This window comes from Carettochelys insculpta, chromosome 12 (assembly GCF_033958435.1).
Source record: "Carettochelys insculpta isolate YL-2023 chromosome 12, ASM3395843v1, whole genome shotgun sequence".
Taxonomy (NCBI): domain Eukaryota; kingdom Metazoa; phylum Chordata; order Testudines; family Carettochelyidae; genus Carettochelys; species Carettochelys insculpta.
Window position 1 is genome coordinate 24743646 of NC_134148.1, and position 13074 is coordinate 24756719.

The 13074-nt window shown below is 44.1% G+C and overlaps 1 protein-coding gene across 6 annotated transcripts in view; it reads left to right on the forward strand.

Moving 5' to 3' along the window:
- Positions 1–13074, forward strand: part of SLC12A1 (solute carrier family 12 member 1) — a 107423-nt gene that overhangs the window by 66972 nt on the left and 27377 nt on the right. For 5 of the 6 annotated variants that reach the window (XM_075006934.1, XM_075006938.1, XM_075006933.1 and 2 more), the window contains 3 exons: positions 1162–1268; positions 2501–2583; positions 10729–10869. In XM_075006934.1, the coding sequence (XP_074863035.1) occupies positions 1162–1268; positions 2501–2583; positions 10729–10869 (331 nt within the window). The remainder of the gene's footprint in view (positions 1–1161; positions 1269–2500; positions 2584–10728; positions 10870–13074) is intronic. The other variant, XR_012647169.1, reaches the window with a different exon arrangement.

Genomic DNA, 13074 nt, shown 5'->3' on the forward strand with positions numbered 1-13074 from the left:
AACATACTGCATTTTTTTACTCTGCACTCATACTTAATAAAATTAGATTAACTGGAACTACAGGGAAACTTGAATCTAGAGCTGATCACCTTTCATATTTGGATCTAGCTTTTAGTACTCAGACCCATCTCTACCTAAAACCTGCTATGAACATCTTGTCTCTTGTCACATCTCCTCTTCTGCCTGTATATTTCCCCATTATTATTTACATTGAAGGTGTTCCCAGCTAATTCTGGATCCTCTCGCTGCGATGGCAAGAATTCCGAAACTATAGCAAAGGATTCTTTGTAACAAAGGACTGCCACTTACCCTCCCTCTGAGTACTTCAAGTCCTTAAAGGAACTTGAAGCACTTGTTTATTTACTTTTTTAATAAATCAAACAAACGCTTGATGCTGTTATGTTAGAATGAGCACACAAGGAACAGCATGAACTGTCTTGGTTTTAAGTCACTGAACCATTTTCATGAGAGTGGCCGTGTCTACACGTGCCTCAAACTTCAAAATGGCCATGCAAATGGCCATTTCGAAGTTTACTAATGAAGCGCTGAAATGCATATTCAGCGCTTCATTAGCATGCGGGCGGCAGCGGCGCTTCGAAATTGACGCGCCTTGCCGCCGCGTCCAGACGGGGCTCCTTTTCGAAAGGACGCCACCTACTTCGAAGTCCCCTTATTCCCATGAGTTCATGGGAATAAGGGGACTTCGAAGTAGGCGGGGCCCTTTCGAAAAGGAGCCCCGTCTGGACGCGCCGCGCGGCGGCAAGGCGCATCAATTTCGAAGCGCCGCTGCCGCCCGCATGCTAATGAAGTGCTGAATGTGCATTTCAGCACTTCATTAGTAAACTTTGAAATGGCCATTTGCATGGCCATTTCGAAGTTTGGGGCACGTGTAGACGTAGCCAGAATGTCAGAAGAAATGCAAATGAATGCTAATTTAGCAAAATTACCTTTCTTTCATCTGAAGACCATTTATGACTGGAATAATGTAGACCTAATTTTTCTACTTTGTGCTAGAGTACAGGCATGAAGGACATTCACAAAATGCAATCAAACCTTAAGAATCTCCAGAACATTACTTCAGTTATCTTTTGCCATCACTTCTCATTTACAGCAACAGCCTGTGTGTATGCACCTTTTCATGCAGTATTTTAATATTTCTAGGCCTCAGGTTTGGGTAGGATGAAACCAAATACCTTGGTGCTAGGATTTAAAACAGACTGGCGGGATGCCTCTGCTGTGCAAATTGAAAACTATGTGGGTGCCATACAGTAAGTTACGGTTTCATCATCATATTTACTGTGGTCTCAAATTATTTTGCGTATATAAAAAGAAAAGATGTTTTAGATAATGGAAAATATTTCTAACAAGCATAACTGAAAGTATGAAAATCTCGCTGGTTTAGTAGGTGCTGCAGCTCTTCATCTTTGGAGATCTGAGTTCCATCTTCCTCTAGGCTCATGAATGAAAATACACTCAAACTAATTCCTAAAGGATTATATTCAGATGACAAAATCATTCCCAGCACCACAGAAAATGCCTGTGCAGTGAAGGCCCATCACTTCCACAGCAGAGATACTTTGACAAAGCTACACATGGAAACTGCACAATTCCCAGTTTTGTAGAACTACATTTTCTTTTCGCTGCATACCAGGATGGGGAAGAAATAACACCCCAAATACATGCTTGGACGATGAGAGAATAATGTGACTCTCCTATAGGCCTAAAGCATTGTGGAAGAATTATGTGGTCCAGGCTCAGCAGCTTTGTCACTTAGGTTACAGCCAGGCTGTAGCCACTCAGAAGTGTATTGCTGCCAGCATCGTCTGAATTTCCATGTTGCCTGCTGTGCTACAGTGGGAATGTTACTGTCACCGGAACATACTCTCAACCTGATTCCTAAAGGATGTGTTTTCATTTATGAACCTAGCAGAGGTAGAACTCAGATTTCTAGAGGTGAACAGCCAGAACACCAGCTGGTTCAGTCAGCAGTAAAACCCACTTGACATCTCCTGTTATTGTGTGGATGGAATAGGGCCCTAGCAGAGAGAAGGTACTCAAGGGTGGGACAAGTCCTAGAGAAGCTGCCAACAGGGAGCTCAGAGGAAAATGTGAGAGAAAGGTCTATCTCAGGGACAGCCTTTTTGCTTCTCACAAGCATCAACTCCTCTGTCCTGAGGGAGATCACTGGAACCCTGCAAATTCACATTCACTTAATTTTGGCCACATTTCACCACTGTTAGATTTAACCATCACAGACAGTGTGTGGCGCACAGCGCCTCATACCAAGCAATAACATTTCACTGACTGCCTTTAAGTTAGTCATGTGATATGTCCTGTAAGGCAGTAGTATAGGTAAGGGTCAGTGTGGGTAAATGGAGTTTATGTACTTGCCATTTGCAGAATAAGGGATTTAGTTTTGGTCTTACCCCCCCCCCTTTTTTTTTTTAATACCAAAACACTGGTGAGAAAGTGCCCATAATCATTTTATTTTCGATTTCAGTGATGCATTTGATTTTGAGCTTGGTGTGGTTATTGTCAGAATAAGCCAAGGCTTTGATATATCTCAAGTGCTCCAGGTTCAAGGTATGTAGTGATGGAATAATGGAATTGTATTTAATGTCTATTCTTAAGGTATGCTTATATAAAACTACCATTTCCCCATTGATTTCTGAACATATCAATTTGCAGATGTCCTGCTCGATCACTTGTCAACCTACAGCTTAATGCAAAATACCCAGAAGCTGAGAATCAATAAAATATGTGTAACTGCTGGAGCATCACAAAATTTTTTCCATGTCAGTGAAAAAAAAACGAAAGCTCCACTGTCAGCTTGAAACCTAGTCATTCCAAAATAAAAAGCTAAAAGCAGTTTCAGATACCTGTCCAAAGAGGAAAGAAAGTGGTGGCAACAAAAGTCTCAGATTCCCCTGGTCCAAGGGATGAGACTGTGACTTTCAGAATCACAGTCTGGTTCCTGTCCTTTTCCTAGGGCAACACACCTCCTAACTACTTCCTCTTTCTTGTAAGCACATACTCTTGGCCAACATCTTTTCTGTGGCAGAGCTCCCACAGAGGTCACCACAATTATTGCCCTAAATAAGGCCTTCAAGGCTGGACCACAGACCTAGTAAGTGGAGGTTCCACATGCTGCTTCACAGAATTGGGATCCCAGAACATCCCGTCCTTGGTATAAACTGAAGTATAGGTTGAACCTCTTTAGTCCAGCACCCTCCAGACGTGATTGGTGCTGAACAAGTGAATTTGTTCAACCATGGAAAGTCAATATTGTCTAGCAGGATTATCAACACTTCCACTCCTTACTGGGTTCTTGCAACGCATTTAGGACAAATTAGAGCAAAACAACACCACAGAACACTTACAACCAGGACTGGTGCCTCTAAACAAACTTTACGGGATATCCGTCTAACTAAATTCATGCCAGATGATAGAGTGCCAGACTAGAGAGGCTCAACCAGTAGTAAAATCACGTACAACCAGAGTGACTTGTGGCTCCAAAGCATGTTCCTTTCCCTCTGTGCTTTTGGAGACTGTAGTCCAGCTCCACAGGGCTTGCACAGCTGGGACTTGTGGAACCTTCCACTCTCTACACCCTGTCTGTGTTATGCTGTGTCAAAGTAGATTTCAGCTGCACAATCCACAGCAAGTTATTAAGTCTATATGGAGCACTGACTTTGCACAGCAGCTTCAACTCCCCTTTCCAAAGGGGACAGTGCACTGTTCTAGTGGACATGGGATAGCAGAGTTCTTCCAGTATAGACGGTTCCTGGATCCTCGCAGTTACGATCATGTTCTCATCTTATCTTTGGGATGTGTGCCTCCCAGGAACACTTAGAAGAATACCAAATAGTCCCCCAAGCCCCACAGAAAAACCCTTAGGATTTCGATAGAATTATTCTTCCACTGAGAGGTAGTCCACTCAAGGGGAAATATCTCACTGACTTATGGTGATTAGTCCACTGTATATAATATGAACTATTTTTCTACTGCACATGAACTGGAATGAATCTAAAACAAAAATGTGTATATATGTATATACGTTAATCATACAACAGGATGACTCTTTACTGCCATCTTCTGGAAGTTTCCTTTTTTTGGTTTCTCCCTGCAGTAGTATATTGAAAGTGCAGTCACTGTATCTAAGGGAGACATGTAGAATAGTGAATCTACTATACAGGTAACCACAAACTGCAATACTAAAGCCCATCTACCTTAGCGGGCAAGCTAATTTTGTAATGCCTAACAGCAAGTCCCCTTTAAGATAATACAGAAATTCCAGAACTTCCTTTTAAAAATTAGGGATGAGCACTCCACTACAAAACACACTTAAATTTCAAATCAGCCTCTGTAGTCTTCCTTGTTGATAATCTTAACACTTAGGCTAAGTTTAGACTACAGGGTTTTGGTGGTAGAATGGCAATTTTGTCAACAAAACCCATGGAGCATCCAGATTCCTTAGGGTGATCTGTCTACAGTAAGTCTATAGAACGCAGCATTTTTGTCAAAAGCTGTACCTTTCTGTCCACAAGGAAGAACGAAGCTGTCGAAAGAAGTATGTTGACAGAAAGCTGGTCTGGACATTCTGGGGGGCGGTGGAGGATGGTCTTCTGTCAACAGAAAGAGCTTTCAGGACACAGGGCAACCCTGTCTGCTGTGCTTCTGGCTGGCTGTTTTGTGGATAGAGCAGCTGGGCACTCTGGCTGCTCTCTTGTTGACAGAGCAGATCACTCTTTCAATCTGCCCTGAGGTCTGGCCTTCACCTGTCGACAGAAGTTTTGTCAGAAGACATCTTCCGATAAAACTTCTGCCGACAAATCCCTTTAGTCTAGACATAGCCCTAGACTACTTGACTGGAAAACAGTGAAGAATTTATTTCTGTTTCAAATTTCTCTGGGAAAGCACATTCCATAGGACTTCAATGTAATAGTGATGGATATCAACTCTGAATATTTAGTAGTTTATCATGATGCAAACTGTCAAAGGACTATAAATACAATAAGAAATTACAATCCACCCTAAAAAAGCCAACAATGAGAACACTTTTGAAGCTGATTACACTTACCATGCAAACATATTAGGCTAGGAAGTGGGAAAAGAAACACTGTGTTTTATTACATTCACTACAGCATTATTTTTAAAAGAATAACAGAATCTGTAGTTTTGAGTAGGTTTGTGTTAGTGGTTATCACCATGTTCTAATAAACACAGGCACTATGCTATCATACTGTATGCAGGTAGTCCGTCATGTCCAACGATGACGTCTTGAGCTTGCACAGGCTCATTGGTTGTGGATTCGCATGTGGCTGAGGAGTCCAAGCTTTGAACGGCATGGGCATTCACAGTGGGGGCAAGGGAATTGTCCTGGCTCTGGTGGTGTGGCTGCTGCTGTTGCTTTCTTCCTCTCACGAGCATCAATAAGGCGTACGCGTTGTTGCTCTTCAAAGTTGTCATACGCATGTTGTACAAGAGCACACCAGCCTGTTCAGTCTTTTGCATGCTGCTCTAGCTGATCTGGTTTTAAACCAGCATGAGCAATGCTGGCCTTCATGCAGTCTTTATATGTCTTGCGAGGCCTACCTTGATTCCTTTTGCCCCAGGAGAGTTCACCGTAGAGGAGTTGCTTAGGGATTCTTGACTTCTCCATTCATATGACATCCTCTGTCCAGCGAAGCTAGGCTTTCAGAATCATAGCTTCGATGCTCGTGGTTCCTGCTCTGTCCAGGACTTCCAGGTTCGTAACTCTGTCCTGCCATCAAATATGCAGTATTGACCTCAGGCTGCATGTGTGGAAGTGCTCCAGCTGTTTTATATGTTTTCTGTACAAGGTCCAGGTTTCACAGCCATACAGGAGACTGGTCAGGACTACAGCCTTGCACATTTTCAGTTTAGTGGACTGCTGGATATTGTGCTGATTCAAAACTTGTGCTCTCAGACGTCCTAGTGCCTGGCTGGCCTGGCAGATTCTGGCATTGATTTCTTTGTCAAGGGAGCCATCATTGGCTACCACACTGCCAAGGTACTTGAATTCCTCCACTGTTTTTAACTGTGTTCCTTCAATAAAGATTGAAGTGGGAAGAACAGCAGATCCTGGAGCAGGTTGAAACAGAACCTTGGTCTTTCCTAGGCTGATGGTCAAACCAAAGAGACAAGTGGCATCAGCAAAGTTGCTGACGACGAGCTGGAGATCAGATTCCTTATGTGCCATAAGTGCACAGCTGTCAGCAAAAAGGGCTTCAAGGATGAGCCTCTCAAGCGTCTTGGTTTTAGCATTCAGACGACGAAGGTCGAAAAGGGACCCATCAAGTCTGTATTTTATGTGGACTCCATGGTCCAGGTCCCCAACTGCATGGCTGGGGATGCACGTGAAAAAGAGGTTGAACAACACTGGGGCCAGCACGCACCCTTGCTTCACACCACTGGCTATCTCAAATGGATCTGAGGACTCGCCATTTGAAAGAACAAAGCCAGTCATGTCATCGTGGAACAAGCATATGAGGTTCACGAATCTTCTCGGGCAGCCAAGTTTTGAAAGGATAATCCACAGGGCTTCTCTGTTGATGGTGTCAAACACCTTGGTCAGGTCTATAAAGACAGCATACAGATCCAAGTTCTGCTCTATGCACTTTTCCTGGACCTGACAAACAGCAAAGATCATGTCAACAGTGCTGAGGCCTGGGCGAAAACCACACTGTGCCTCTGGTAGGTTCTCCTCTGAGATGTTAGTGATCAGACAGTTGAGGATGACTTGAGCCAAGATCTTCCCAGCAGTTCAGAGAAGGGAGATGCCCTGGTAATTTCCACAGTCAGCTTAGTTGCCCTTGTTCTTGAAGAGTGAGATGATTGTGGCATCCTTGAAGTCTTTGGGCATGTCTTCTTCTTCCTAGATGCTGATCAAGATGTTGTAAAAGGCTTCAAGTGACACTGGTCCTGCTGCTTTGAAAATTTCAGCAGGGATACCATCCATCCCAGGGGCTTTGCCAGAGCTGGTCTGGCTGATTGCCTTTTTGACCTCATCCATTGTAGGGGGTACGTCAAGACTGTCTATTGTGGGTTTCTGAGGGATCTGGTCTCTAGGGCCACAGGGTCGACAATGGAGGGTCCGTTGAGAAGGTTGCTGAAGTGCTCTCTCCACCTATTGTTGATGCTGTTCTTCTCCCTCAGAAGGGCCATGCCATCTGCAGACAGCAGAGGTGTAGTACTTGGCTTTGAAGGTCCATGTATAGCTTTGATAGCACTGAAGAACATCTTGGAGTTCTTGGTGTCAGCGTAGTATTTGACTTCATCAGCTTTACTCTCCCACCATTCATCTTGCAGTTTGTGAAGTGCCATTTGGGCCTGGCTCTGAAGGTGCTTGAAACAATCACGTTTGGAGATTGAGGACTGATCGTTTTGCCATAGCAGAAATGCATTCTGTTTTTCCTCTGAGATCTTCATGATGGCCTCATCATTTTCATCAAACCAGTCTTGGTGAACTCTCTTTTTCAGTCATAGTGTTGACTTGGCTGACTCTGTCACCAGGGTTTTGAACTGGTCCCACTTTTGTGTTGGGTCTCCAGTCAGAAGTCCATGGGATGTCAGCACTTCGTCAAGGCAGGCTGTGAATTTCTCATGATGACCACTATATTGCAGCTTACTGATGTTGAAGGAGGGTCTGACAACCTTGAGCTTCTTGTGGTGCGGTCATGTGATGTTCAGCAGAAGAACTGATCTGACAAGTCTATGATCAGTCCAGCACTTAGCTCCCTGCATGGCGCTGGTGATCTTAACATCTTGAATGTTCTGCCTGTGACTGATGACATAGTCAATCCGGTGCCACTGTTTTGATCTCAGGTGCATCCATGTGGTTTTGTATTTATTGGCTTGCCTGAAGAGAGTGTTGGTGATCGTCAGGTCGTTTTCTGAACACAAGCTCAGCAGAAGGTGGCCATTGGCATTCATGTTACCAACACCATGATGCCCCAGCACCCCTTTCCAGATCCTACAGTCCTTGCCGACCCTGGTGCTAAAGGCACCAAACAGGAGAAGCTTGTCACTAGGAGGAGTTCCTTTCACAAGATGGTCAAGGTCCTCACAGAAACTTTCTTTTGCGTCGTCACTGCTAGTCAGCATGGGAGCATAAGCGCTGATGACTCTAAAATGGCGAGAGGTGTTGAGGGGGAAGTGGAGCTTGATCAGACGCTCACTGATGCAAGTTGGTAGGTCAGGAAGCTGGTGCAGAAGTGATGTCTTGATGGCAAGTCCCACTCCGTGGATTCTGTCTTCATTTTCTGGCCTGCTTTTCCAGAAGAAGATGTAACCTCCTTTTGGTTCACAGATGGAGCCTTCTTCTGACAGTCTGTTCTCACTCAGGGCGGCTGTGTCAATGTTATAATGTGCCAGTTCCCTCACTATGAGGGCCGTTCTTCTCTCAGGCCTCATAGCGTTCTCCCTGTCCAAGAGGTTGTGAACATTCCGTGCTGCAAATATCATATTTCTTTTCACTGTTTTTCGACCACTGTGAGGGTAAAACTGCCAGCTGCGGCATGCTGGCCATTTTGGTTGGGACAAGCAATTTTTGGGACACCTTTTCTAGTCCCCTCCCTCATTTTGAGGGTGAGCAGCGCTGTTCCTAAAAAGGCCTGCTAAGTCACCTGGGATGCTGCCGAACTCCTCTGTCATCCCGGGATCAGAGTCGAGCGACCAAAGTCCACAGGCCGCCTACGTGCAGGTTTGGAACTATGACTCCCAGTGGTCACCTCCACCTGTCGTTTTGCCCCTCCGCCATCGCCGCAGGACTTTCAGGTAGACAGAAGTGATGAGTATGCGCAAAGAACCTGTGCAGGAGAATGTTTAAAGTGGAAATACTGTTGCATGGGGCAGTTCCACTCTCTCGACCTCAGAAGCCTGGTTCCAGTGGTACGAAAAGTCGTCACAGCTGGGACTTCATAGGCTACAGTGGATGGCCATGCCGTCTTTGGTGCCTTGTCATGCCCTTTGCTCTCCATAGGGCATTGCAGAATTGCCTCCCTGGTCGTTAGATCTTGCTGATGATCTCATCCGTCCGATCTGCTGGGGCCAACTTTGCATGCTGAGTTAGGCAATTCCCTATCTCACCATACCTGCCGGATACCTTCACCAGGTTTAGCCCGCCTGTCGAAGCGGTTTATCAGGGTGTGGCCACTGCATGCTACAGCTTCTTGAAGCCACAGGTGAGAGCTGGATGCCAGGTGGGGACCAAAGGTGCACAAACTGCCCCTGAAGAGACATGACAAGTCCCACACCAGAGGTGCTAGCCCTCCCTGGACACCCCATACACCCTGCTATCATACTGCAGCCTAATTTAAAGGAAATTTTAGCAATTTATATACACAGAGGTAATTTACAAGCCAAGGAAGATTATTTTTCTATCAGGTCTCATGCCAGTGAAAACACCTTTTCTTACTAAAAAGAAAAAAGCTTACTATAGACTAATGCTTATATCGTATTAACTAGTGCCTCAGCATAATAAATTCAATAGCAGTGGAAGCTACTTTTTCTTGGAGAAAAGCTCATTTTCTCCAAGACAGAAGGGATTTTTTATTTTATTATATTTACAGAATAGTTTAGCTGACTCTTCTATCTTTGCAACAAGCATTTCAAAATGCATCAACACAAGACGAAGTACCGTAATATTTCCAGTATATACTGTAGTCACATATTCAGTGTAAGTACTCAAATATTCATAAGCATCTCAAAACAGGAAGCAGCCTGCTCTTCTGATTACTGAAGGGAACTGAGAATTAGGCAACTGGATCTTAGTCACAATTGATAGTCTGATCCACAGCCTACTGAAGTCAGTAAGAAGACTCCCTTCACTTCGGTGGGCTGTGCACTGGGAATTTACTGAGTGACTCCCCACCTCAGCTCCACCTATTCTCTGCCTCAGACACACGATTGTCTAGTGTCCTATGAGCTGTAATACTTTGGCCTAACTTGGTTGTTGCGTTTAGTATGCAAGTGCTGAGTAGTGTTGGTGGCATGAGATAAAGTGGAGGTCAGTGTAGAATCAGGTGGTCTCTACAGGCCTTAAACTCTACAACTCAGTATGAAACATAGGGCAAATCGAGGGCTGGCAACAGACTTTGATGGGGCTTGGGCAATGCATGTGTGGGGAGGGAGCTCAGCTCCAGGACCCCAGATGGAGCTGGGAATTGGGCAGAAGGGACAAGACTAGGGGCAACCAGACCTCAGTGCTACCCAGACCGCACCACATAGGAATCTGGCAGCAATTCAAACAGCCAGGGCATCAGCGGCTGCTGCCCTGGAGAAATCATTTAATAAATCTGTGCCTTTGTTTCTCAATCTAGACAAAAATCAACTTTTATAAAGCACTTTGATGTCCTTGAAAGAAAAATAACTCAAAATACTATCTTACTATGAAATACAGTGATACTGCTATTTCTCATCCAGTGGGCAAGCAAACTAAAAGTAAAAAGCAGAAGGTGGCAATACAGTCTCTATGGATGAGTATGGTGAACCCTAAACTTGAGCTTTGCACAGATTACTTCAGTTTCCTGGCTCCTATTATGAAATCTGTATCACAAAAATTGTCATTATCCCAATATTTTTAGCATGGATACTAAGAATCACAACAGATAATTGTAATTCTCAATGTTATTGCCACCAACAGTTTAAATCAAACTGTAAACTATTGTGTTACTAGTTTCCAGCAGTGTTGTTTTCAATTAACAGAGGAATTAGAGAAGTTAGAGCAGGAGAGGCTGGCATTAGAAGCTACCATTAAAGGCAATGAATTTGAAGAAGAAAATCGTATCCGTGGATTCTTCAACAAAGCCAAAAAGCTCAACATTACAAAGCATGTAACCAAAAAAGGTAAGATACAAAATGACATAAAAAGATGCTTTATGACACTTTCACTGATACACTACTGTACCTTCATAATAAAGGAATGCTTCTAAGGTACGACAACCTCCTTTGACTTTTCTTAGTGGAAATGGCATTTAATTCAGACAACTCAATAGGAAATGTGCCAATAGAGTGTGGTCCCCCCCCACTGGCAACATAAATGTATCAGTCTCAGAGAGGGAGCCATGTTAGTCTGTATTTTCACAAAACAAAAAAAAGCAGTCCTGTAGCACCTTAGTGACTAACAACAGAGTAAACCCTTGAAATGCACAATTTTGAGTTGTGCTTAACTCACATTAATGTGAGTTAAGTGCAACTCAAAATCCCACTCCCCCAAGCCCTGGCTCAAACCCTCTGGCCCTGTGCAGCCCTGCTTCAATGCCCTCCCACCCATCTCACCACCTGACAATGGCTCCGGCTCACCCCTGCCCCTGGCTCACCTGTCTACCCCCTGCCTCTGTCTCACCCACCCTCTGTGCACAGGTCCGGCTCAACACCCCCAGCTCCGGTTCAACCCCCCGCCCCCACCAGCTCACTGCCCAAGCGCGGCTCTGGCTCAAGCCCCTCTCCCACCCTGGTTCAACCCCCCCACCCCGGCCCTGGTCCAACCTCCCTGCCAGCTCATCAGCCAAACATGGCTCCAGTTCAATCCCACCTCCATGTGCGGCTCCAGTTCAAACCCCCCAGCCCTAGTTCAAACCTCCTGCAGCCTGGCTCACCAACTGCATGCAGCTCCAGCTCAAACCACCCGTCCTCCCAGTTCAAACTCCAGGTGCGTGGCTCTGGCTCAAACCCCCAACCCTGGTTCAACTGCCGGTCCTGCGTGTGGCTCCAGCTCACCCACCCCCACCCTACAGCCCTATCCCACCCAAGGCTTAACCCCCCACCATCCCTCCCACAACCCCAACCCACAGCCAGATTTAACCCTCCCCAACTGACTCCCAAGCCCAGGACTTACCTTTCAAAAGGAGCTCTAGGTGCTTCTGCTGCTTCCCCGGCGGCAGAATGTGCTTTCTGCTGGGGAAAAAAGCTGCTCTCAACTTATGCGAAATTCAAGGTATGGGAGGGTGAGCAGGAATGGAACACTCATGTAAATCGAGGTTCTACTGTATTATTTGTTAGGTGATGAGCTTTCGTGGGACAGACCCACTTCTTCAGATCTGGAGAATAACTGATAACTGTTCCCATGAAAGCTCATCACCTAAGAAATAATATTGTTAGTCTTTAAGGTGCAACAAGACTGTTTTTTTTTTTTGTTTTATAAATGTATTACAGTAAACTCTTTCATATCCGACATTATCCAGAACTCTCAAATAACCAGCATTTTAACCATAAGTAAATTTTAGTCATGTTTTCTATAAGTACAGTAAAGTCAAAGTAAATACAAATAAATACAGTATAAGTTTACACTGTACAATACTACTGTTGTTAGTAAATAAAGTATTCTGCATGCATTTTTGTTCGTTTCTTAATATCTAATCTTGTTTTTCTTTACTGTGATGCAATGCTAGATATATCTCTCTATCAACCAGAATATGTGACTATCCGGCAACTTTGTGGTCCTGGGGCTGCTGGATATGAAAGAGTTTACTGTAGTTGAGATAATTCATTTACCCTATAATGAGGTATACAGTGATATCTGCTAGTATGTTATCTGATATGACAGAACTAATTCTGCCATTTTTCAGATGAAAGGCATGGCTTTTACTAGTTTTAATTTAATTGATAAAATTGAGTATGGATAATAAATGTTTGAACAGACCCAGATCAACAAGATCTTTTCTTTACATTGGGGTCATTTTTCTGAACCTTTAGAAAATGTTGAACTGTGCACAGAATTCAGTGAATAAATAAATTCAAATTCTTTCCTGAACAAACAAAAATGTACACAAAAAACCCCACAATGTGTGGATGAAAAATATATAATAAAAATGCCCATGGTTCCATGTTCTGAGTATACTATCTTACTAAATTAGTGAACCAATGTATGCATAAGCACTAAAAGCAAATGTATAGCGTTTTCTAAAACAATTAAAATGGCCTGTGAGTAGGACTAACATTCAGAAAAAGAGGACACCCCTGAGAGAGAGTGTACCTGTATCAGCATCTATCAACTCACCTTAAATTAGTTTTTGATAGTATACACAGTACATTAATACAATGTATATTGGT